The sequence below is a fragment of the Oncorhynchus clarkii genome, unplaced genomic scaffold (genome assembly GCF_045791955.1).
Source record: "Oncorhynchus clarkii lewisi isolate Uvic-CL-2024 unplaced genomic scaffold, UVic_Ocla_1.0 unplaced_contig_12495_pilon_pilon, whole genome shotgun sequence".
Classification (NCBI taxonomy): domain Eukaryota; kingdom Metazoa; phylum Chordata; class Actinopteri; order Salmoniformes; family Salmonidae; genus Oncorhynchus; species Oncorhynchus clarkii.
In genome coordinates, this window is record NW_027258111.1 from 60772 (window position 1) to 88281 (window position 27510).

The window sequence follows — 27510 nt, forward strand, 5'->3', positions numbered from 1 at the left end:
ATTCTGTTCTCTTTTCATAACCCATAGTGAAGATGATTCATTCTGTTCTCTTTTCGTAACCCACAGTGAAGATGATTCATTCTGTTCTCTTCGTAACCCAGAGTGAAGATGATTCATTCTGTTCTCTTTTCATAACCCAGAGTGAAGATGATTCATTCTGTTCTCTTTTCGTAACCCACAGTGAAGATGATTCATTCTGTTCTCTTTTCATAACCCATAGTGAAGATGATTCATTCTGTTCTCTTCGTAACCCATAGTGAAGATGATTCATTCTGTTCTCTTTTCATAACCCATAGTGAAGATGATTCCTTCTGTTCTCTTCGTAACCCAGAGTGAAGATGATTCATTCTGTTCTCTTTTCATAACCCACAGTGAAGATGATTCATTCTGTTCTCTTTTCGTAACCCATAGTGAAGATGATTCATTCTGTTCTCTTTTTGTAACCCAGAGTGAAGATGATTCATTCTGTTCTCTTTTCATAACCCACAGTGAAGATGATTCATTATGTTCTCTTTTCGTAACCCAGAGTGAAGATGATTCATTCTGTTCTCTTTTCATAACCCAGAGTGAAGATGATTCATTCTGTTCTCTTTTCATAACCCATAGTGAAGATGATTCATTCTGTTCTCTTTTCGTAACCCATAGTAAAGATGATTCATTCTGTTCTCTTTTCATACCCCACAGTGAAGATGATTCATTCTGTTCTCTTTTCATAACCCAGAGTGAAGATGATTCATTCTGTTCTTTTCATAACCCAGAGTGAAGATGATTCATTCTGTTCTCTTTTCATAACCCACAGTGAAGATGATTCATTCTGTTCTCTTTTTGTAACCCACAGTGAAGATGATTCATTCTGTTCTCTTTTCATAACCCAGAGTGAAGATGATTAATTCTGTTCTTTTCATAACCCAGAGTGAAGATGATTCATTCTGTTCTCTTTTCGTAACCCACAGTGAAGATGATTCATTCTGTTCTCTTTTCATAACCCATAGTGAAGATGATTCATTCTGTTCTCTTCGTAACACATAGTGAAGATGATTCATTCTGTTCTCTTTTCATAACCCATAGTGAAGATGATTCCTTCTGTTCTCTTCGTAACCCAGAGTGAAGATGATTCATTCTGTTCTCTTTTCATAACCCACAGTGAAGATGATTCATTCTGTTCTCTTTTCGTAACCCATAGTGAAGATGATTCATTCTGTTCTCTTTTTGTAACCCAGAGTGAAGATGATTCATTCTGTTCTCTTTTCATAACCCACAGTGAAGATGATTCATTATGTTCTCTTTTCGTAACCCAGAGTGAAGATGATTCATTCTGTTCTCTTTTCGTAACCCAGAGTGAAGATGATTCATTCTGTTCTCTTTTCGTAACCCACAGTGAAGATGATTCATTCTGTTCTCTTCATAACCCAGAGTGAAGATGATTCATTCTGTTCTCTTTTCATAACCCAGAGTGAAGATGATTCATTCTGTTCTCTTTTCGTAACCCACAGTGAAGATGATTCATTCTGTTCTCTTTTCATAACCCATAGTGAAGATGATTCATTCTGTTCTCTTCGTAACCCAGAGTGAAGATGATTCATTCTGTTCTCTTCGTAACCCAGAGTGAAGATGATTCATTCTGTTCTCTTTTCGTAACCCAGAGTGAAGATGATTCATTCTGTTCTCTTCGTAACCCATAGTGAAGATGATTCATTCTGTTCTCTTTTCATAACCCATAGTGAAGATGATTCATTCTGTTCTCTTCGTAACCCATAGTGAAGATGATTCATTCTGTTCTCTTCATAACCCATAGTGAAGATGATTCATTCTGTTCTCTTTTCATAACCCATAGTGAAGATGATTCATTCTGTTCTCTTCGTAACCCAGAGTGAAGATGATTCATTCCTTTTTAGCCTAATAAAATACTTAAAATAGTAGGCTAACCGCTGAGTCTGGGTTTCTGTCTTTCTCTGTGAGGCCTAAACATCTGAATTTCTGTCGCTGTCCATTTCAGAATTGCTGAACGAATAGGCCTGCCTCATCGCAGCTCGTTTTCTTGTAGTTGCCTATACTTAAGAGCAAAGTGTTAATTATAAAATAACAATCATTTGTGAATTTACTGAACGTGAATGTAATAATGTGTGTGTGTTTTGGCTTCAAAAGTTAAAACTCATGTCGACATTCATTTTTATTGAAGGAGGATGCAGTTCTTATCCAGTTACACAAATCCACAAGGAGTCAGTAGAAACCTTATTGAAGCTCGTCGGCCATCAGCTCCACTCTCTGTGACAGATTCACCCTAAAAGTTTGTGGGCAACGTTTGTCACGGTTTATAGTTCATGTTTAATGTTTCGTTTACAGTTACAGTGTTGTGGCTTTGCTGGCATTCATCTAAACCATGGTGTTTCCCCCAACGAGGTTGACATGCTGAAATCACCACTGGACATCATTATCATTGAGACCTGTAGCTACACGTTGCATGTTGTCCATGATGAACATGTTTATACAGTGGGGAGAACAAGTATTTGATACACTGCCGATTTTGCAGGTTTCCCTACTTACAAAGCATGTAGAGGTCTGTAATTTTTATCATAGGTACACTTCAACTGTGAGAGACGAAATCTAAAACAAAAATCCAGAAAATCAAATTGTATGATTTTTAAGTAATTAATTAGCATTTTATTGCATGAAATAAGTATTTGATCACCTACCAACTAGTAATAATTCTGGCTCTCACAGACCTGTTAGTTTTTCTTTAAGAAGCCCTCCTGTTCTCCACTCATTACCTGTATTAACTGCACCTGTTTGAACTCGTTACCTGTATAAAAGACACCTGTCCACACACTCAATCAAACAGACGCCAACCTCTCCACAATGGCCAAGACCAGACAGCTGTGTAAGGACATCAGGGATAACATTGTAGACCTGCACAAGGCTGGGATGGGCTACAGGACAATAGGCAAGTAGCTTGGTGAGAAGGCAAATCCAATGAATCTTTCAAATCTCCACGGTAACAGAGAGCAGGAGGTGCCATTTGACAGAGAAGCCTTGAGCGAAATAATGGACTCTTTCTTGTGAATGTCCAAACCCCCTTAATATCTCAGCCAATCAGGGCTGCTTCTTCTTTGAGGTTTGACGGCGGTTGGCATCCAGTAAATGCTGGATTACCGCCACCTACTGGACTGGAGTATAACTCCCTAATACTTTGCTCTGTTCTTCAGAAATATAACGAATCAAAATAAGACCCCTCCTGGTCACTCTGACAGACTCCACTTTTCCCAGTGCGTACCTCACTATTTTCAACTCCTCAAACGGGTTTCCTACATATGCATCCTCACTCAACAAATGCACCCGAACAAGAAGTGAATCAACATCATTCATTTACCCCCACTCCAATTTTAGACAATTTCATCGTTGTTCCAGTTTTTTTTCCGACACTACTGTTGTCCATTCAGGACATTAATCTTCACCAACTTTGAACTTCGAACTCAGCATCCACTTCCCCCAATTTAATCCACCTGCTAGCTTTTCCCTTTTTGACAGATCGTACAGGTTGGGATGAAGTGCTACGACGAATATCACCACCAATCACGGCTTGGCAAGGTGCTGTATTTTCTCTGCGTCTAAACAGCTTTGTGATTTCACATTGTATTCATATTTACATATTATATACGAGTTTGTTATTAAGGCACATGAAAGTTCACATGTTATTTATATTTACATATTAAATTCGATATGAAAGTTCACATGTTCACGAAGGCATTTCTGGAAGAAGAAAAAAACAAACAACATTTTAATGACGTTCAAACGCCTCTCCTGTGAAATAGTGACGTCATGCGCCCAGCTTTCTGTAACGAGGCACATTGATGAGCTCCTGATCTGGTGGTGAAGGTAGGAAGTAAGAGCAGTAATGTGTTGGAGTGAAAAGTGGTGACGAGAAGAAGATTAAAAAAAAAAACATGTTCCTGGTGCTTCTGATTGGTTGAGGGGAGTGGTGTCACTGGTGTTCCAATATCTCTGTCTATAGATGATATTAATGAGCATGTGAGGGGGGGCAGAGTGATTGTGGCCGAAAGGTTGATCAGGAGGAAAGAGGGTTAAAGAAGGGAAAGCTTATCAGTGCTGCTCAGACAAGAACAGAAAGGATTCATCAGTTTCATTGTCAGAGAATTTGTCCCATCCCTATTGCAGTGTTTTAAATGGACATGTAGCTGTTCAATATAAAGGAAGGAAACGATGCGTGAAGGGGAACGGGATTACTGCAAATGTGGAAGCAATGTGAAGGTTGTGTTGTAATTGTGTGTGTTTTTTTTTTTTTTGGGGGGGGGGGGCGTTTGGTGGATGCCAGGTGCAGAGAGAGGCTCAGAGATATTAAATGAGTCATGATATATCGAATGCAGAGGCTGTTAGACAGATTGGTGGAACTACAGTGGAATGATGGAACTTCCATGGCTGCTCCTGACTGAGTAGACCTAATGTCGGGGTGTTTCTGCTCGTCCTGGCATGGTTTCCATGAGTAGACCTAATGTTGGGGTGTTTCTGCTCGTCCTGGCATGGTTTCCATGAGTAGACCTAATGTTGTGGTGTTTCTGCCCGTCCTGGCATGGTTTCCATGAGTAGACCTAATGTCGGGGTGTTTCTGCCCGTCCTGGCATGGTTTCCATGAGTAGACCTAATGTCGGGGTGTTTCTGCCCGTCCTGGCATGGTTTCCATGAGTAGACCTAATGTCGGGGTGTTTCTGCCCGTCCTGGCATGGTTTCCATGAGTAGACCTAATGTCGGGGTGTTTCTGCCCGTCCTGGCATGGTTTCCATGAGTAGACCTAATGTCGGGGTGTTTCTGCTCGTCCTGGCATGGTTTCCATGAGTAGACCTAATGTCGGGGTGTTTCTGCCCGTCCTGGCATGGTTTCCATGAGTAGACCTAATGTCGGGGTGTTTCTGCCCGTCCTGGCATGGTTTCCATGAGTAGACCTAATGTCGGGGTGTTTCTGCCCGTCCTGGCATGGTTTCCATGAGTAGACCTAATGTCGGGGTGTTTCTGCCCGTCCTGGCATGGTTTCCATGAGTAGACCTAATTTCGGGGTGTTTCTGCTCGTCCTGGCATGGTTTCCAGGTCACATAAATAAAGTTGACTTCGTAGCTTTTATTGGTAAGGTTATCAATACGACTCGGGTTGTGGAAAGAAGAAATGCCAGATTGAAGGTTATTGTGGAGACGGAAAAAGAGATATTGGGGGGTAACAGATGTTACATTTGAAATGGTTCCCTGCTGAACAATACTAAGGGGGGGGGGGGGGGTCATGATATAGATACAGTTTAATGGGGTAGGAGGGTTGGGGAGTGTTTTTGGTTGTTGATCTGCTGAACAATACTAAGGAGTGTTTCAGTATGATATACAGTGCCTTCGGAAAGCATTCAGACCCCTTGACCTTTTCCACATTTTGTTAAGTTACAGTCTTATCTAAAATGGATTGTCACGAGTCCGACCGAGGGTGGCTCCCCTTCCCGTTCGGGTGGCTCCCCTTCCAGTTCGGGTGGCTCCCCTTCCCGTTCCGGTGGCTCCCCTTCCCGTTCGGGTGGCTCCCCTTCCCGTTCAGGTGGCTCCCCTTCCCATTCGGGTGGCTCCCCTTCCCGTTCGACACCCGGAGCATTACATGGATTAAATAAAAAATGTTCCTCATCAATCTACACACATTACCCCATAATGACGAAGCAAAAACATGTTTTTAGACATTTTTGCAAATAAAAATAAAACAGAAATATCTTATTTACATAAGTATTCAGACTCTTTGCTAAGAGACTCGCAATTGAGCTCAGATGCATCCTGTTTCCATTGCTCATCCTTGAGATGGTGATACAACTTGATTGGAGTCTACCTGTTGTAAAGTCAATTGATTGGACATGATTTGGAAAGGCACACGCCTGTCTATATAAGGTCCCACAGTTGACAGTGCATGTCAGAGCAAAAACCAAGCCATGAGGTTGAAGGAATTGTCTGTAGAGCTCAGAGACACGATTGTGTCGAGGCAGAGATCTGGGGAAGGGTACCAAAAACATCTGCAGCATTCAAGGTCCCCAAGACCAGTTGCTTCCATCATTCTTAAATAGAAGTTTGGAACCACCAAGACTCCTTCTAGTGCTGGTTGCCTGGCCAAACTGAGCAATCGGGGAGTTGACCAAGAACCCGATGGTCACTCTGATAGAGTACTAGAGTTCCTCTGTGGAGATGGGAGAACCTAACAGGCCTTTATGGTAGAGTGGCCAGACAGAAGGCACTCCTCAGTAAAATACACATGAAAGCCTGCTTGGAGTTTTCCATAAGGCTCCTAAAAACAAGATTCTCTGGTCTGATGAAACTAAGATTGAACTCTTTGGCCTGAATGCCAAGTGTCACATCTGGAGGAAACCTAGCACCATCCCTACAGTGAAGCATGGTGGTGGCAGCATCATGCTTTGGGGTTGTTTTTCAGCGGCAGGGACTGTGAGACTAGTCAGGATCGAGGAAAAGATTAACCGAGCATAATACAGAGAGATCCTTGATGAAAACCTGCTCCAGAGCACTCAGGACCTCAGACTGGGACGAAGGTTCACCTTCCAACAGGATAACAACCCTAAGCACACAGCCAAGACAACACAGGAATGGCTTCGGGACAAGTCAATGTCCTTGAGTGGCTCAGCCTGAGATAGGACTTGAACCCGATCAAATATCTCTGGAGAGACCTGAAAATAGCTGTGCAGCGATGCTCCCCATCCAACCTGACCGAGCTTGAGAGGATCTGCAGAGAGGAATGGGAGAAACTCCGTAAATATAGGTGTGCCAAACTTGTTGCGTCATACCCAAGAAGACTCCAGGCTGTAATCGCTGCCAAAAGTGCATCAACAAAGTACTGAGTAAAGGGTCTGAATACTTATGTAAATGTAATATTTCAGAAGTTTTTTTTAATATGCATTTCCCAAAATGTTCTAAAAATCTGTTTTTGCTTCGACATTATGGGGTATTGTGTGTGTGTAGATTGATGAGTGAAAAAAATGATTGAATACATTTTAGAATTTGGCTGTAACGTAACAAAATGTGAAAAAGTCAAGGGGTCTGAATACTTTCCCAGTGCTGTACTGTAGATACAGTTTAATAGGGTAGGAGGGTTGTTTTTTTTATACATCCGTTATTAGACAGTGGCCACACCGAACATGGTATTTTGCCAGCTAATGCCTGCAATGCAGTGAAGAAAACGATATGACAACAATAACGTCTAATGTAACTGGCCCCTCTAACAGTTCAACTGGCCCCAGCTTGCCCCCCCCCCCCCCCCCCAGTTGAAATGGTCTAGAACCGCCACTGGGTGGTAGAAGTTGGTATTTGGTTGTTATATTATTTTCATGGTAGCACAGAATTGGTCAGATCATGATTGATCGTACATTCCAGCACAGTAGATGGCGGCATGCAAATAAACGTTTGTTTGCAGACCGCCATGACACATAGAAGACGGTGAACTGGTGGGGGCGATAAATGCAGAATGGGTCGGCAGCAGAGTCGAGGACGGACCGGAAGTTAGACCGGAAGCAGGAAGACACTAATGTAGCTAGCTGGTAGCTAACCATGCATATATTATTAATTGTACCGGTAAAACATTTCAATATTTTCAAACTGTAAAGTTAGTAACAAGCTAGTGTCCCATAGAGCCTTCTGCTGTTTTGCGGTAATGCGGATTTACAGAAGAATCTAACCCGGAAGCTGGGCTGGAAGAAAGAAGATGCTTGTGTTGATAGCTAGTTAGCTTAGATTGGTAGTGTCTGAAATGTGTCTGATATCATTTGATGTCGTTTAAATTAGACTTGGATTTTGCCCAACTCGGACTATATACGTGGAGTTAGCGATATTTTCAACGACCATTTCATACAGTTTTGCTATCTGGTCTAGGAAAGTAAATGATCTAGCTACCGTTGGCCTAGCTAGTTAGCTATCTGAGTTGTATGGAAAGTAATCCGCTAGATAATGTGACCTCGTGGTGAACTGTCGGGGATTTGAGAAGAATCTGCTTTAGTTTAATTCAGTGACCCAACTCTTTCAAAGGAAACTATTTCTGAAGAATTCACGATGGATGAGGTGAGAATGACTATAACTAATGCTAAACCAGTCGGGATGGCTATGCCTAAAGTATTAGCTAGTTAGCTAATTCATTTAGCTAAGTATTAAAGCTTCAATTAGTAGTTGAAACGATCACAAAGGGTCTTGCCTCCCCTCTTAGAAGCTAATAAAAAAGCTGAGAGGTGACCTGAAGAAATGTAACCACTCTCAAATTCATTAACAGCTATTGATGCAAGGACTGACCACCCATGATATGAAAATGATAGTTTTAACCATGATTTGAGGTTAAATAGTGTTTGTTTACATTTACTTTCTTTACAAACATCGGAGTATAACAAGTTTATATTTTGGGTTCTAATTCAATCTTATTCTTTGTTTTAGGATTCTGCTGACCCATCCAACCCCCCTCTCTCCTGCTCCACTGAACCCAACCCTCCAGAGTCACTGGTTCCTGACTCTAACCATAGAGACATCGACAACTGCAGTGAAATACCCAGATTTAACATTGTAGTCAAGGAGGAGGAAGACTGGGACGTGGATAATACTGGTAAATAAACATGCTTCATAAATGACATCTCAGAGATTATACAGTTCCATTATATATATATATAGCAGTTTAATTGGTAACACTTTATTTGGATAATCCACCTGTAGATTCTCTACAGACATCAGTAGCATGTCAACTATCTATCTACTAGCCATAACCTTACCCTTATTCTAAACATAACCCTAACCTTATTCTAAACATAACCCTAACCTTATTCTAAACATAACCCTAACCTTATTCTAAACATAACCCTAACCTTATTCTAAACATAACCCCAACCTTATTCTAAACATAACCCCAACCTTATTCTAAACATAACCCCAACCTTATTCTAAACATAACCCCAACCTTATTCTAAACATAACCCCAACGTAACATTGGCAAGCAGTTGCTTATCAACAGATAGTTTGTTGATAGTTCATCTACAGATGGTCACACTATCTGTTTAATTCAGTAAAAGGTTAATTGTTTATGGAATAAAAACACAGGACAGTGACCGATAATAGCTATAAAATAGTCATACATTTTGTTTACCCCTTGAATCATTCCATGTCATTTCAGGTAGCCATGACAACCACCATCACAATGAAATTGCGTCTGTAGTTGGTAACAGATAAGATTCGCTTTCCTGCCACATTATTTTGTTGTTGAAATTACATTTAATCTCTGAGAAATGAAGCTAATTGATTGAATCCAAATGGGCCCTTTTGATTTATAGGGTTGACATAATAGTCAATAAATACCCACATCTGATCTGGATCAAACTTAGTCCTTCCATTGAGTAAGATACACTATGTGGACAAAAGCTCTCGAACTTTGTCTCTCCGAGTCCGTATGAGAGTTGCAACGATGGGACAAGAATGGAACAACCAATTTAGATATCATGAAAAAGGGGTAAAAAAGAAAAATAAAACATGTCAAATTAAATTGAAAACATTTATAAAATAAAATCAATCACACAGCCATGCAATCTCCATAAACAAACATTGGTAGTAGAACGGCCTTACTGAAGAGCTCGGTGACTTTCAACGTGGCATCATCATTGGACTGAAGAGCTCAACTGCCCCGGTCGGTTGTAAGTGCTGTTATTGTGAAGTGGAGACGTCTAGGAGCAACAACGGCTCAGCCGCATGGTGGTAGGCCACACAAGCTCACAGAACAGGACCACAGAGTGCTGTAGCGTGAACAAATCATATGTCCTCAGTTGCAACACTACCGAGTTCCAAACTGCCTCTGTTACAACACTCGCTACCGAGTTCCAAACTGTCCTCTGTTACAACACTCACTACCGAGTTCCAAACTGTCCTCTGTTACAACACTCACTACCGAGTTCCAAACTGCCCTCTGTTACAACACTCACTACCGAGTTCCAAACTGCCTCTGCCAACGTCAGCACAAGAGCTCTTCGCAGAGAGCTTCATGAAATGGGTTTCCATGGCCGAGCAGCCACACACAAGCCTAAGATCACCATGCGCAATGCCAAGCGTCGGCTGGAGTGGTGGAAAGCTCCCCGCCATTGGAATCTGGAGCATCGGAAACATGTTTTCTGGAATGATGAATCACGCTTCACCATCTGGCAGTCCGACGGACTAATCTGGGTTTGGCAAAGGCCAGAAGAACGCTACCTGTCCGAATGCATAGTGCCAACTATAAAGTTTGGTGGAAGTGAGTCCATATCAAAATGAGGCCATATTAATGCCCATGATTATGGAATGAGATTTTGGACGAGCAGTGACCACATACTTTTGGCCATGTAGTGTATGAGAAATCCAATAAAATTCTCAAAAGGCACCAACCGACCCCACACCCCAATGCCAATCTCACCCTAACAACCAGTGTATAGTATTAGTTCTCTATGTTTGACAAGTAGTACGAAGCTGCGGCTTGGAGTATTGCTTCTCCATACTATGTAATGCATTCCCTGTGAATCTGGTGATTGTTTTTTTTTCATCTGTTCATAGAAATTAGCCTTTTAAATAACTTGCATTATTTACCAAACATTTGTGTGCAAGTGCCAGGTTTTTCCTGATAGATGCCACTATTCCTGCTACTGCCACATCATTTTATCAATTTTACTGGTCTCCTGTGTTTATTAAGTGGATCAAAACATTTTCCATGCAACTTTGGGTAGAAAACCAATAGCTTTTTATAATAATGAAAATAAATTGTGTGGTCATTCTCACAAGTCAAGCCAGTCCTCCCATGAAAGCAATTGTTTGTCCATCTCTTAGCAGCCTGATGCTTTAACCAAACTCTAGTGGGCAAAACCTGGTTCCTCCACAATAATTAATGGCAAATAATGCAAGCATCTTCATTGTCGAATTTTGTCTGAACATGGGAATAAAATAAAACCACCAGATTCACAAGGAATGCATTACAAAGAAGCAATACTCCAAGCCGCAGTTCTCGTCAGACATACAGCGACTTGTGAAAGTGTTCACCCCCCCCCTGGCATTTTTACTATTTTGTTGCTTTTACAACCTGGAATTAAAATAGTTTTTTTGGGGGGGGTTTGTATCGTTTGATTGACACAACATGCCTACAACTTTGAAGATGCAAAATATTTTATATTGTGAAACAAACAAGAAATAAGGCAAAAAAAACTGAACTTGAGCGTTCATTACTATTCACCCCCCCAAAGTCAATACTTTGTCGAGCCACCTTTTGCAGAAATTACAGCTGCATGTCTCTTGGGGTATGTATCTATAAGCTTGGCACATCTAGCCACTGGGATTTTTGCCCAATCGTCAAGGCAAAAATGCTCCAGCTCCTTCAAGTTGGATGGGTTCCGCCGGTGTACAGCAATCTTTAAGTCATACCACAGCTTCTCAATTGGATTGAGTTCTGGGCTTTGACTAAGCCTTTACAATACATTTTAAATGTTTCCTCTTAAACCACTCGAGTGTTGTTTTAGCCGAATGCTTAGGGTCATTGTCCTGCTGGAAGGTGAACCTCCGTCCCAGTCTCAAATTTCTGGAAGACTGAAACAGGTTTCCCTCAAGAATTTCCCTGTATTTGGCGCCAACCATCATTCCTTCCATTCTGACCAGTTTCCCAGTCCCTGCCGATGAGAAAAACATCCCCACAGCATGATGCTGTCACCACCATGCTTCACTGTGGGGATGGTGTTCTCTGTGAAATGAGAAGTGTTGGGTTTTCGCCAGACAGCGTTTTCCTTGATGGCCAAAAATCTCAATTTTAGTCTCATCTGACCAGACAGAACCTGAACAGCACCAGGAGCACCAGTCTTCCATATGTTTGGGGAGTGTCTTTGTGCTTCATGCTTATTTTTTTTCTTTAAGCAATGGCTTTTTTATGGTCACTATTCCGTAAAGGGGCGGCAGGGTACCCTAGTGGTTAGAGCGTTGGACTAGTAACCGGAATGTTGCAAGTTCAAATCCCCGAGCTGACAAGGTACAAATCTGTCGGTCTGCCCCTGAACAAGGCAGTTAACCCACTGTTCCTAGGCCGTCATTGAAAATAAGAATTTGTTCTTAACTGACTTGCCTAGTTAAAAAGGTTTTTTTTAAAAACATCTCTGTGTAGTGTACGGCTTAAAGTGGTCCTATGGACAGACACTCTAATCTCCGCTGTGGAGCTTTGCAGCTCCTTCAGGGTTATCGTTGGTCTCTTTGTTGTCTCTGATTAATGCCCTCCTTGCCTGGTCTGTGAGTTTTGGTGGGCGGCCCTCTCTTAGCAGGTTTGTTGTGGTTTGTTGTGGTGACATATTCTATCCATTTTTTTAATAATGGATTTAATGGTGCTCTGTGGGATGTTCAAAGTTTCTGATATTTTTTTATAACCCAACCCTGATCTGTACTTCTCCACAACTTTGTCCCTGATTTGTTTTGGAGAGCTTCTTGGTCTTCATGGTGCCGCTTGCTTGGTGGTGCCCCTTGCTTAGTGGTGTTGCAGACTCTGGGGCCTTTTCAGAACAGGTGTGTGTACATATATATACTGAGATCATGTGACACTTAGATTGCGCACAGGTGGACTTGATTTAACTAATTATGTGACTTCTGAAGGTAATTGGTTGCACCAGATATTATTTAGGGGCTTCATACCAAAGGGGGTGAATAGATATGTCCTCTTTTCAGTTTTCATTTCACTTCACCAATTTGGACTATTTACATGACCCCCCCCCCCCCCCCCCCCCCCCCCCCTCGCCAATAAAACATCTATTTAAATTACAGGTTGTAAAATGCAACAACATAGTTATGATGAATACTTTGGCGAGGCTGTACTGTACTGTACTGTACTGTACTGTACTTATTATATATTTATTATTATTATATTATATACAAGGCACTGTAAAGAACTGATACTGTAACACTGGTTGTCTGGGTGAGATGGGTGTCTGCGGGTGACTTTTGACCATTTTAATTGGATGTCTGGTACTTATTATATATTACTATATTTACTGATGATCATATGAATCCCTTAAATTAGAATGGCCAATTTGGATGCTATCAATTAGCTGTATTCCTCAGAGATCAAATCACATCATTTGAACACAAATGTTTCTGGAACGCTTATGTTATGTAACTATAGAAACGATTTCAGAACGCGGGTGTTAAAAGCCTCTTGTGTTTTTTGAGGTTGAATGACCCCCCCCCCCCCCCCCCGCCTTATTTTCCAGTCGAACGAGGAGCGAGTTCTAACACCAGCTCTAGTGATGGGGCACCAGCAGAACCTGAACAGCACCAGGAGAATCCTAGACCTAAGAAGTTTTGGCGCTGCCCAGAATGTGGAATAGAGATCGCTCACCCATCTAATTTCAACAGACACCTGAGAACACACACAAACCTTGCTAAGGAGTCTTCCGTCTGTCCAATATGTGGGAAAGACTTTGTTCACCCCTCCAAACTGAAGAGACACTTCCGAACACATACAGGAGAAAAGCCTTACCAGTGCTCTGTGTGCGGGAAGCGATTCACACTAAAGCCCCACCTGGAAAGACATCAGATGACCCACCCTGGAGAGAAACAGCCAGACGCGACAAAGAAGCACCCGTGCTCCGATTGTGGAAAGGAATGTTTCTCTGCATATGAACTGAAGATGCACATGAGAAAGCACACAGGGGAGAGACCTCACCAGTGCTCCTACTGCGAGATGAGCTTTGGCTGTAAGGGAACTCTATCGAGACACGTACGACGCCATACAGGAGCACCCACACCGAAACCTTACCAATGCTCACAGTGTGGGAAGAGATACGAGTCACCATCAAGGCTCAGGCAGCATCAGACTGTGCACACTGGAGATAAACCTTACGAGTGCTCTGATTGTGGGAGGGGTTTTGCTTCGACCGAAGGTCTTCGCAAACGTCAATGCAGCCATGCCAGTAACCATAGCAACCAGTGTACACTGGGAATTCCAGATACGGCGTCATCGGGCAGTAAAACTATGAATATCAAGATCAAAGACGAGGAACAGGAGCTGGCAATTAATGTCAAAGAGGAGGAGGAGGAAATTGTTGTTTTTGTCAATGCTGATGGAGAGAAACCTTACCGGTGTAACTCCTGTAAAAATACCTTTGTTCACCGTAGCTCTCTAGCAAGACACAAACAATCCCACACTAGTGTCGCACAATACAGCTGCTCAGAATGTGGGAAGGAATTCAGCCAATCGTGGACTTTCAAGATACACATGCAACAGCACACCGGAGAGAACCCGTACCACTGCTGTCGGTGTGATAAGAGTTTCTCAGCTTCACCACTCCTCAAAAGACACCAGCGAGTTCACACTAAGGTGAAACCTTACCCCTGCTCTCTCTGCAGAAATAAATTATCGTCGGCAAATCAGTCCTGTCTCCATGCTGGAGAAGGACCTGTGGCTAGCCTGAGCCAAGCTCCTGGACAGGGATCACAGCAGCAGGTGTCTGCAGCGGTAGAGGAGTCTGTTGTACTGGATGTGAAAGAGGAGGAGGAGGATCCTGCTTTTGGTGAGTAAAAGTGTTTGTGTTGTACTATAGCTTTGATATTTAATGGGTCCATACTTGCGACCTCTTGCTTAAGCTTTAACCATGAGAAAATGTAGCCCTGTGCTAACACGACCAGCTGATATCTTGAGAAAACCTAGCCCTGTGTTAACACAACCAGCTGACAGCATGAGAAAACATAGCCCTTTGCTAACACGACCAGCTGATAGCTTGAGAAAACGTAGCCCTTTGCTAACACGACCAGCTGATAGCTTGAGAAAACGTAGCCCTATGCTAACACGACCAGCTGACAGCATGAGAAAACATAGCCCTATGCTAACATGACCAGCTGATAGCGTGAGAAAACGTAGCCCTATGCTAACACGACCAGCTGACAGCATGAGAAAACGTAGCCCTGTGCTAACACGACCAGCTGATAGCTTGAGAAAACGTAGCCCTATGCTAACACGACCAGCTGACAGCATGCGAAAACATAGCCCTGTGCTAACACAACCAGCTGACAGCATGAGAAAACGTAGCCCTGTGCTAACACAACCAGCTGATAGCATGAGAAAACATAGCCCTATGCTACACGACCAGCTGACAGCATGAGAAAACGTAGCCCTGTGCTAACACAACCAGCTGATAGCATGAGAAAACGTAGCCCTGTGCTAACACAACCAGCTGACAGCATGAGAAAACATAGCCCTTTGCTAACACGACCAGCTGACAGCATGAGAAAACGTAGCCCTATGCTAACACAACCAGCTGACAGCATGAGAAAACGTAGCCCTGTGCTAACACAACCAGCTGATAGCATGAGAAAACGTAGCCCTGTGCTAACACGACCAGCTGATAGCATGAGAAAACGTAGCCCTGTGCTAACACGACCAGCTGATAGCTTGAGAAAACGTAGCCCTATGCTAACACAACCAGCTGATAGCATGAGAAAAGTAGCCCTATGCTAACACGACCAGCTGATAGCATGATTATTTCCTGTAACAAATTCCACATCAGCCAATATATATATATATATATATATATTTTTTTTTTTTACATATTGTGTGAATATACAGTACCAGTTTAAAGTTTGGACACACCTACTCATTCAAGGGGTTTTCTTTATTTTTACTATTTTCTACATTGTAGAATAATAGTGAAGACATCAAAACTATGAAATAACACATGGAATCATGTAGGATACAAAACAATTTATTTTATATTTGAGATTCTTCAAAGTAGCCACCCTTTGCCTTGATGACAGCTTTGAACACTCTTGGCATGCTCTCAACCAACTTCACCTGGAATGCTTTTCCAACAGTCTTAAAGGAGTTCCCACATATGCTGAGCCCTGGTCCTGTATAACATTGGTAAAATAGCCCTTACACAACCTGGAGGTGTGTTGGGTCATTGTCCTGTTGAAAAACAAATGATAGTCCCTCTAAGCACAAACCAGATGGGATGGCATATCACTGCAGAATTCTGTGGTAGCCATGCTGGTTAGGTGTGCCTTGAATATTATAAATAAATCCCTGACAGTGTCACCAGCAAAGCACCATCACACCACCACCTCCAAGCTTCACGGTGGGAACCACACATGCAGAGATCATCCGTTCACCTACTCTGCGTCTCACAAAGACACGGCGGTTGGAAACAAAAATCTCCAATTTGGACTCATCAGACCAAAGGACTGATTTCCACCGGTCTAATGTCCATTGCTCGGTTTTCTTGGCCAAAGCAAGCCTTTTCTTCATATTGGTGTCCGTCAGTAGTGGTTTCTTTGCAGCAATTAGACCATGAAGGTCTGATTCACGCAGTCTCCTCTGAACAGTTGATGTTTAGATGTCTGTTTTTATTACCATTTTTGTCACTTGAACTCTGAATCATTTATCTGGGCTGCATTCTGAGGCTGGTGACTCTAATGAATGTATCCTCTTGCAGCAGAGGTAACTCTGGGTCTTCCTTTCCTTTGACGGTCCTCATGAAAACCAGTTTCATCATAGCGCTTGATGGTTTTTGCTACTGCACTTGAAGAAACTTTCAAAGTTCTTGAAATTTTCTGAATTGACTGACCTTCATGTCTTAAAATAATGATGGATTGTCATTTCTCTTTGCTGATTTGAGCTTTTCTTTCCATAATATGGACTTGTTTTTACCAAATAGGGATATCTTCTGTATACCAACCTTGTCACAACACAACTGATTGGCTCAAACGCATTAAGAAGGAAAGAAATTCCACAAATTTACTTTTAACAAGGCACACCTGTTAATTAAAATGCATTCCAGGTGATTACCTCATGAAGCTGGTTGAGAGATTGCCAAGAGTGTGAAAAGCTGTCATCAAGGCAAAGGATGGCTACTTTGAAGAATCTAAAATAGAAAATATATTTTGATTTGTTTAACACTTTTTTTGGTTACTACATGATTCCATATGTGTTATTTCACTGTTTTTTCTACAATATAGAAATGAGTAAAAAATAAAGAAAAACCCTTGAATGAGTATTTTTCCAAACTTTTGACTGGTCCTGTATGTCCTGGTCCTGTATGTCCTGGTCCTGTATGTCCTGGTCCTGTATGTCCTGGTCCTGTATGTCCTGGTCCTGTATGGCCTGGTCCTGTATGTCCTGGTCCTGTATGTCCTGGTCCTGTATGTCCTGGTCCTGTATGTCCTGGATGTCCTGGTCCTGTATGTCCTGGTCCTGTATGTCCTGGTCCTGTGTGTCCTGGTCCTGTATGGCCTGGTCCTGTATGTCCTGGTCCTGTATGTCCTGGTCCTGTATGTCCTGGTCCTGTATGTCCTGGTCCTGTATGTCCTGGTCCTGTATGTCCACGCTGAAGATGGAATCATACTGTGAAAATGTACAAATGATGATAATACCCTTTTTGTGTAAGAGCTGTTTGAAACTGCCGCCTGAAATTTTAGCCTGTTGTGTTGGGATCGTTTGATTACCAACAACGACGAGACAGCCTACAGGTCGGAGGTGAGGGCCCTGGTGGAGTGGAACCAGGGAAATAACCTCTCCGTCAACGTCAACAAAATGAAGGAGCTGATCCTGGAGACGGCAGAGAGAGAGACGAAGGTGGTGAAAAGCTTAAGGCCCATCACTGACAACCTGAAATGATCCAGTCACACAGGCCGTGTCGTGAAGGCATAACAGCGCCTCTTCAACCTTCCCAGGAGGCTCAGGAAATTTAACTTGGCCCCCGGAGACCCTCAAACTTCTACAGATGCACCATTGAGAGCATCCCGTCGGGCTGTATCACCGCCTGGTACGGTAAATGCACCGTCCGCAACCACAGAGGGTGGCGCCTTCAGCCCAACGCATCACTGGGAGCACGCTGCCTGCCCTCCAGGACATCTACAGCCCCCGGTGTCACAGGAAGGCCAAGAAAGATCATAATGGACCCGAGCCACATCCTGTTCACCCTGCTACCATCTAGAAGATCATCATAATGGACTTCAGCCACCCGAGCCACAGCCTGTTCACCCTGCTACCATCTAGAAGATCATCATAATGGACTTCAGCCACCCGAGCCACAGCCTGTTCCCCCTGCTACCATCTAGAAGATCATAATGGACCCGAGCCACAGCCTGTCCACCCTGCTACCATCTAGAAGGCGGAGACAGTACAGGTGCATTAAAGCTGGAACAGAGAGATTGAAAAACAGCTTCTATCTGGCCATCAGACTGCTAAATATTCACCACTAGCAGGCCTCCGCCCAGTACCCTGCACTGAACTTAGTCACTGTTACTAGCCGGCTACCACCTTAGACTGCTGCCCTATGTACATAGTCACTGTTACTAGCTGGCTACCACCTTAGCCTGCTGCCCTATGTACATAATCATTGTTACTAGCTGGCTACCACCTTAGACTGCTGCCCTATGTACATAATCACTGTTACTAGCTGGCTACCACCTTAGCCTGCTGCCCTATGGACATAGTCACTGTTACTAGCCGGCTACCACCTTAGACTGCTGCCCTATGGACATAGTCACTGTTACTAGCCGGCTACCACCTTAGACTGCTGCCCTATGGACATAGTCACTGTTACTAGCCGGCTACCACCTTAGACTGCTGCCCTATGTACATAGTCACTGTTACTAGCCGGCTACCACCTTAGCCTGCTGCCCTATGGACATAGTCACTGTTACTAGCCGGCTACCACCTTAGCCTGCTGCCCTATGGACATAGTCACTGTTACTAGCCGGCTACCACCTTAGCCTGCTGCCCTATGTACATAGTCACTGTTACTAGCCGGCTACCACCTTAGCCTGCTGCCCTATGGACATAGTCACTGTTACTAGCCGGCTACCACCTTAGCCTGCTGCCCTATGGACATAGTCACTGTTACTAGCCGGCTACCACCTTAGCCTGCTGCCCTATGGACATAGTCACTGTTACTAGCCGGCTACCACCTTAGCCTGCTGCCCTATGGACATAGTCACTGTTACTAGCCGGCTACCACCTTAGCCTGCTGCCCTATGGACATAGTCACTGTTACTAGCCGGCTACCACCTTAGACTGCTGCCCTATGGACATAGACATTGAACGCTGGTCACTTTAATTATTATTATGTACATCCTGGTACACCCACCTCATATGTATATACTGTATTCTAGTCTATGTTTGTCCTATATAACTACTGTTGTATACACCGTTCCTATTCATATACTGTCTATACAGTATATATATATATATGGACTGTTCTGATACATTTTGGTGGGATTTGTATGTATTGTTTTATATTGCTAGGTAACACTGCACTGTTGGAACTAGAAACATAAGCATTTCGCTGCACCTGCTATAACAACGGCAGAATACTGTGTACACGACCAATAACATTTGATTTGATTTTAAGTGGAACAACCTTGATTTGGAGGTTTAAAATATCTTTCTGGTGGTTAGCTTAGGGCTAACTGTGCCAGGTTATCTCATGGGAAAAGCTAACATGTAGCATTTTCGAGAAAAATATGGGCCCTATAAATTTACAATATGTGTTTTCTGTTTAGTCAGGAACAAACATTTTGACTTAGTCAGGGTGTTGACTAATTTGAGTTAATCCATATGTATGTCTTTACCACAGCAGAGAGACCTGACCACTGCTCTGAGAGTGAAGGGAGTCCCTCTACAACAGGACTACCTAAACAACACCAGGGGAATCACACAGCTAAGAAGATTCACTGCTGTTCAGTGTGTGGAAAAAACTGTCACAAGTTATCAAAACTGCTAATACATATGAGAACTCACACAGGAGAAAAACCTTACTCCTGCTCTGTCTGCGGGAAACAATTCAGTGACAAAGGAAACCTGAAAAAACACCAGACGTTGCACACAGGAGAGAAGCTGTACAGTTGTTCTGTGTGCGGGGAGAGTTTCTCTTCATCGTCAAATCTTACCAAACACCAGAGAACGCACACAGGAGAGAGTCATGGTTTTACACCACCACTGGTTATCATAGTGAAAGAGGAGGAAGAGGATCCTGCTTTTGGTAAGTTTAAGGTACTTATTCGGTAAAGGCTTGGATTGCACATTTTTTTTTATACATCTTTGTATAACTTTCAGTTATTCCAAGGACAAAAAATATTTTTTGTTACAGTTTCAAATTTTCACGTAGTTTATCCATCCCATCTTATCCCACAGCAGAGAGACATGACCACTGCTCTGACAGTGAAGGGAGTCCCTCTACATCAGGACTACCTGAACAACACCAGGGGAATCACACAGCTAAGAAAATTCACTGTTGTTCAGTGTGCGGACAAGACTGCAAAAAGTTATCAAAACTGCTAATACATATGAGAATACACACAGGAGAAAAGCCATACCCTTGCTCTGTGTGTGGAAAGGAGTTCCGTGTCAAAAGACATCTTCAAGACCACCAGATAGTGCACACTGGAGAGAAACCTTACGTCTGCTCCAAATGTGACAAGAGGTTTGGTTTTGCCTCAGCCTTGAAAAGGCACCAGTGGTTACACACAGAAGAGAAACCTTACTCCTGCTCTGTGTGTGGGAAGGGTTTTAGCTTACAATCACGCATGAAGGAACACTTCCTGATGCACTCAGGAGAAAAACCCCACTCCTGCTCTGTCTGTGGAAAGAGTTTCAGCCGTCCAGATCAGTTAAAGGACCACTCTCTGCAACACACAGGGAAACCCCACCACTGTTCTATGTGTGAGCAAAGCTTTGCCTTGTCTAAACAACTCCTGAAGCACGAGAAGACTCACACAGGAAAGAGACCTTATAGTTGCTCTGTGTGTGGGAAGAGTTTCAGCGAGAAGGCATATCTTGAAGACCACCGGTCAGTGCACACTGGAGAGAAACGACACCCTTGCCCTGATTGTGACAAGAGGTTTGGATGTGCTTCGTCCCTGCGTAAACACAGACTGTTGCACATAGAAGGGAAATCCCACTCCTGCTCTGTGTGTGGGAAGAATTTTTCTGAAGCACGTTACTTGAAGGAGCATTTCCGGACACACACTGGAGAGAAACCTTTCTCCTGCTCTGTCTGCGATAAGAGTTTTGCGAGATCAGCAGGCCTTAAAGTCCACCACAGATATCATACAGGAGAGAAACCTTACAGCCGCACTAAATGCGGCCAGAGCTTCATTAGTTCTCAAAAACTTCAGAGACATCAGAAAACTCATGCTGGTTTACCACCTGTTGAGTTTCAAAACCCTGTTACAATTGAAGGAGAGCGGGAGGGAGAAGATGAGGAAGTTGGTGGTCTGATCCATTCAGCTGGAGAAGAGGTTGGTTGGGATCTTCATCGTCTCGGTAAGTGGAAGCAGAACAGCCATGAATTACATTAATACAATATTGACTTTGAATGAACATCGCTCTTTTATTTAAAAATCCAATGCCACTGTTTTTAACACCATATGAATTTTCATTTTATTAAGTACCCTGCTGTGATTGTTTTCAATTAAAATAAACAAATATCGGGCTTCCCAGGTGGCGCAGTGGTTAAGGGCGCTGTACTGCAGCGCCAGCTATGCCATCACAGACATAGCGTCGTCCGGGTTAGGGAGGGCTTGGTCGGTAGGGATGTCCTTGTCTCATCGCGCACCAGCGACCCCTGTGGCGGGCCGGGCGCAGTGCGCACTAACCAAGGTTGCCAGGTACACGGTGTTTCCTCCGACACATTGGTGCGGCTGGCTTCCGGGTTGGATGTGCGCTGTGTTAAGAAGCAGTGCGGCTTGGTTGGGTTGTGTATCGGAGGACGCATGACTTTCAACCTTCGTCTCTCCTGAGCCCGTACGGGAGTTGTAGCGATGAGACAAGATAGTAGCTACTAAAGACAATTGGATACCAATGAAATTGGGAAGAAAAAGGGGTAAAATTCCCCAAAAATTAAAAAAACAAACAAAAAAACATATCTTCGTAGAGCAAATTCTCAAGCAAGAATTTTATTATCATAATTTTCACAGTATTTTTTTTCCTAACCTCTTAGTGTGGAAATGTGTATAAAATACAGGAAATCACATGTTTGACGTTACTGGACCTTCTAACCTATGTTTTCTCATTCACACAGACGAAAGTTCGGAGGGGAGAACCTCTACATCAGGAGAACCTAAAGAAACCTAGGGGAATCTCAAAGCTCAGAGAGACAGTTGCTCTGTGTGTGGGACAGACTGGCAACGGTTATTTGATCTGAAAAAGACACAACACGTGAAACCGTACAGATGTTTTGTTTGTGGGAAGAGTTTTAGACGAGCAGACCTGATGAAGCATCACTTTTGGACACAAAGGAGACGCATGGGGAGAAACCTTACCCCTGTTCTGTCTGTGGAAAGGCTTTAACAAGATCATCAGACCTTAACATACACAGTAGAGTTCATACAGGAGAGAAATCTTACAGCTGTGACGAATGTGGCCGGAGACACAAGAAGAGACGCCACATCTCACTTCCTGAGGAGGACCAGGCTGGCGGGGGTCAAGACTGAAGAGCCAATAGTATCATAGATGAAGAGGAGGAGTCAACGGTAGCATGGTGGAAAGGGGGGAAACAAGAACTAGCCCTGAACATCTTGACGTAAAATATATACAGTGCATTCGGAAAGTATTCAGACCCCTTGACTTTTTACACGTTTTGTTTACGTTACAGCCTTATTTTAAAATGGATTAAATTGTTTTTTCCCCTCATCAACATTCACACAATACCAATGACAAAGCAAAAACAGGTATTTTTTTCCCCGGAAATTTCACATTTACATACTCCTTAGCCGGGACGGCAGGTAGCCTAGTGGTTAGAGTGTAGAGGCGGTAGGTAGCCTAGTGGTTAGAGTGTAGAGGCGGTAGGTAGCCTAGTGGTTAGAGTGTAGAGGCGGTAGGTAGCCTAGTGGTTAGAGTGTAGAGGCGGTAGGTAGCCTAGTGGTTAGAGTGTAGAGGCGGTAGGTAGCCTAGTGGTTAGAGTGTAGAGGCGGTAGGTAGTCTAGTGGTTAGAGTGTAGAGGCGGTAGGTAGCCTAGTGGTTAGAGTGTAGAGGCGGTAGGTAGCCTAGTGGTTAGAGTGTAGAGGTGGTAGGTAGCCTAGTGGTTAGAGTGTAGAGGCGGTAGGTAGCCTAGTGGTTAGAGTGTAGAGGCGGTAGGTAGCCTAGTGGTTAGAGTGTAGAGGCGGTAGGTAGCCTAGTGGTTAGAGTGTAGAGGCGGTAGGTAGCCTAGTGGTTAGAGTGTAGAGGCGGTAGGTAGCCTAGTGGTTAGAGTGTAGAGGCGGTAGGTAGCCTAGTGGTTAGAGTGTAGAGGCGGTAGGTAGCCTAGTGGTTAGAGTGTAGAGGCGGTAGGGTAGCCTAGTGGTTAGAGTGTAGAGGCGGCAGGTAGTCTAGTGGTTAGAGTGTAGAGGCGGCAGGGTAGCCTAGTGGTTAGAGTGTAGAGGCGGTAGGGTAGCCTAGTGGTTAGAGTGTAGAGGCGGCAGGGTAGCCTAGTGGTTAGAGTGTAGAGGCGGCAGGGTAGCCTAGTGGTTAGAGTGTAGAGGCGGTAGGTAGCCTAGTGGTTAGAGTGTAGAGGCGGCAGGGTAGCCTAGTGGTTAGAGGCAGGGTAGCCTAGTGGTTAGAGCGTAGAGGTGGCAGGGTAGCCTAGTGGTTAGAGCGTTGAGCTAGTAACCGGAAGGTTGCAAGTTCAAATCCCCCGACCTGACAAGGTACAAATCTGTCGTTCTGCCCCTGAACAGGCAGTTAACCCACTGTTCCTAGACCAGTTAACCCACTGTTCCTAGACCGTCATTGAAAATAAGAATTTGTTCTTAACTGACTTGCCTAGTTAAATAAAGGTAAAAAAAATAAAAATAAAAAAAAACATTTCAACTAAGTTTTTCACAATTCCTGACATTTAATCCTAATAAAAACTCCCTGTCAGTTAGAATCACCACTTTATTTTAAGAATGGGAAATGTCAGAATAATAGTAGAGATAATTATTTATTTCAGCTTCTATTTCTTTCATCACATCCTCAGTGGGTCAGAAGTTTACATACACTCAATTAGTATTTGGTAGCATGGCCTTTAAATTGTTTAACTTGGGTCAAACGTTTTGGGTAGACTTTCACAAGTTTCCCACAATAAGTTGGGTGAATTTTGGCCTATTCCTCCTTACAGTAACTGAGTCAGGTTTGTAGGCCTCCTTGCTCGCACACGCTTTTTCAGTTCTGCCCACAAATTTTCTATAGGATGGAGGTCAGGGATTTGTGATGGCCACTCCAATACCTTGACTTTGTTGTCCTGAAGCCATTTTGCCACAACTTTGGAAGTTTGCTTGGGGTCATTGTCCATTTGGAAGACCATTTGCAACCAAGCTTTAATTTCCTGACTGATGTCTTGAGTTGTTGCTTCAATATATCCACATCATTTTCGTCCCTCATGCAGCCATCTATTTTGTGAAGTGCACCAGTCCCTCCTGCAGCAAAGCACCCCCACAACATGATGCTGCCACCCCCGTGCTTCACGGTTGGGATGGTTTTCTTTGGCTTGAAAGCCTCCCCCTTTTTCCTCCAAACATAACGATAGTCATTATGACCAAACAGTACTATTTTTGTTTCTTCAGACCAGAGGACATTTCTCCAAAAAGTACGATCTTGGTTCCCATGTGCAGTTGCAAACTGTAGTCTGGCTTTTTTATGGCGGTTTTGGGGCAGTGGCTTCTTCCTTGCTGAGCGGCCTTTCAGGTTATGCCGATATAGGACTCGTTTTACTGTGGTTATAGATACTTTTGTACCGGTTTCCTCCAGCATCTTCACAAGGTCTTTTGCTGTTGTCCTGGGATTGATTTGTTCTTTTTTCGCACCAAAGTACGTTCATCTCTAGGAGACGGAACGCGTCTCCTTCCTGAGCGGTATGACGGCTGCGTGGTCCCATGGTGTTTATACTTGCGTACTATTGTTTGTACAGCTGAACGTGGTACCTTCAGCCGTTTGGAAATTCTTGGCTGATTTCTTTTGATTTTCCCATGATGTCTAGCAAAGAGGCACTGAGTTTGAAGGTAGGCCTTGAAATACATCCACAGATACACCTCCAATTGACTCAAATAGCCATGACGACATAATTGTCTGAAATTTTTCAAGCTGTTTAAAGGCACAGTCAACTTAATGTATGTAAACTTCTGACCCACTGGAATTGTGATACAGTGAATTTTAAGTGAAATAATCTGTAAAAAAAAATGGAAAAATGACTTGTGTCATGCACAAAGTAGATGTCCTAACCAACTTGCCAAAACTATAGTTTGTTAACAAGAAATTTGTGGAGTGATTGAAAAACGAGTTTTAATGACTCCAACCAAAGTGTATGTAAACTTCTGACTTCAGCTGTACGTATTCAGACCCTTTACTCAGTTCTTTGTTGAAGCGCCTTTGACAGCGATTACAGCATAGTCTTCTTGGGTATGACGCTACAAGCTAGGCACATCTGTATTTGGGGAGTTTCTCCCAAACTCTGTCAGGTTGAAAGGGGAGCGTTGCTGCACAGCTATTTTCAGTTCTCTCCAGAGATGATTGATCGGGTTCAATTCCGGGCTCTGGCTGGGCCGTTCAAGGACATTCAGAGACTTGTCCCGAAGTCACTCCTGCGTTGTCTTGGCTGTGTGCTTTAGGGTCGTTGTCCTGTTGGAAGGTGAACCTTCGCCCCGGTCTGAGCGCTCTGGAGCAAGTTTTCATCAAGGATCTCTCTGTCTTTTGCTCTGTTCTTCTTTCCCTCAATCCTGATTAGACTCTCAGTCCCTTCTGCTGAAAAACAGGTGTGTGCCTTTACAAATCATATCCAGTCAATTGAATTTACCACAGGTGGATTCCTATCAAGTTGTAGATACATCTCAAGGATGAGCAATGGAAACAGGATGCACCTGAGCTCAATTTAGAGTCTCAGCAAAGGGTCTGAATACTTATTTAAATAAGATGTTTGTTTTTTTGCCAACAAAAAAATTACCAGCGTGTCTATAAACCTGTTTCAGCTTTGTGTCGTTGTGGGGTGTAGTGGGTATTGTGGGGTGTAGTGGGGTATAGTGAGGTATAGTGGGGTATAGTGTCGTTGTGGGGTATAGTGTCGTAGTGGGGTATAGTGTCGTTGTGGGGTATAGTGGGGTGTAGTGTCGTTGTGGGGTATAGTGGGGTGTAGTGTCGTTGTGGGGTATAGTGTCGTTGTGGGGCACTGTGTCGTTGTGGGGCACTGTGTCGTTGTGGGGCACTGTGTCGTTGTGGGGCACTGTCGTTGTGGGGCACTGTGTCGTTGTGGGGCACTGTCGTTGTGGGGCACTGTGTCGTTGTGGGGCACTGTGTCGTTGTGGGGCACTGTGTCGTTGTGGGGCACTGTGTCGTGGGGCACTGTGTCGTGGGGCACTGTGTCGTTGTGGGGCACTGTGTCGTTGTGGGTTTTTATGGGATATTGTGGGGCATTGTGGCATTATGGGATATTGTGGGGCATTGTGGCATTATGGGATATTGAGTCATGGTGGTGTATTGGGTTTTATGGGGCATTGTGGGGTATTGTGTCGTTGTGGCATTGTGGGGTGTTGTGGCATTGTGGGGTATTTTTGTGTCGTTGTTGTGGCATTGTGGGGTGTTGTGGTATATTGAGTCGTTGTGGTGTATTGGGTTTTTATGGGGTATTGTGTTGTTGTTGTGGGGTAATGGGCATTGTGGGGTATTGGGGCATTTTGGCATTATGGGGTATTTAGTTGTTGTGGGGTATTGGGTTTTTATGGGGTGTTGTGGGGTAATGGGGCATTGGGGTGTTGTGGCATGGCGTTGTGGGGTATTGGGTCTTTATGGGGTATTGTGGGGTATTGTGTTGTGTGGAGATAGATGAGGATTTTATAATTAATCCATTTTAGAATAAGGCCGTAACAGAATGTGTAAAAAGTCAAGGGGTCTGAATACTTTCTGAAGGCACTGGTGTATGTTTACAAGAAGCTCTCTTTTATTTCGATGTTTATACTCAACAAAGACGGCTACATATTATGAAAATACGTTATCTGTAGTGTTGTGTCGAAAAATAAAGAGCCAAGTAGATAATGACTTTGATTGGTTCTTTCATTTGTGATACACGGTAAGCAAATGTCATTAACAAGAGTTACCTCAGGTGTCTTAGAAGATACACCTTAGTTACCTGGTATGGAGGAGAGGATAATAGAGATGACACTGCAGGGTTGGGGTGAATTTCAATACCCTATGAAAGTGAAGTGTCATTTTAACTTCTGGGTTCTGGTTTTGTAGGCTACAAATGGGCTAAAAATGGGCATCTTCAAATTCATTTGAGATATATAGTACCAGGCAAAGGTTTGGACACCTATTCATTCAAGGGTTTTTCATTATTTTGTACTATTTTCTACATTGTAGAATAATAGTGACGACATCAACACTACAAAGTAACACATGGAGTCATGTAGTAACCAAGTGTTAAACAAATCAATATTTAAACATAAATATTTTTTAGATTCTTCAAAGTAGCCACCCTTTGCCTTGATGACAGCTTTGCACGCTCTTGGCATTCTCTCAACCAGCT

At 43.4% G+C, this 27510-nt stretch overlaps 1 protein-coding gene across 1 annotated transcript; it reads left to right on the plus strand.

The window, feature by feature from the left end:
* Nucleotides 1-7568: 7568 nt before the first annotated feature.
* Nucleotides 7569-22123, plus strand: LOC139395694 (zinc finger protein 585A-like). Its single transcript, XM_071143033.1, has 6 exons — nt 7569-8086; nt 8450-8615; nt 13255-14556; nt 19618-20022; nt 20175-21305; nt 22063-22123. Exons 1-6 carry the CDS (start codon nt 8078-8080, stop codon nt 22113-22115), a joined length of 3066 nt encoding a protein of 1021 aa, XP_070999134.1. The 5' UTR covers nt 7569-8077; the 3' UTR covers nt 22116-22123.
* Nucleotides 22124-27510: the final 5387 nt, after the last annotated feature.

Bases quoted from the DNA above. Each gene is read 5' to 3' on its own strand.
- LOC139395694 (XM_071143033.1), top strand. The intron at 8,616-13,254 runs GTAAATAAACAT...CTTATTTTCCAG, and splicing joins CTGGGACGTGGATAATACTG to TCGAACGAGGAGCGAGTTCT. The intron at 21,306-22,062 runs GTAAGTGGAAGC...TCATTCACACAG, and splicing joins TTGGGATCTTCATCGTCTCG to ACGAAAGTTCGGAGGGGAGA.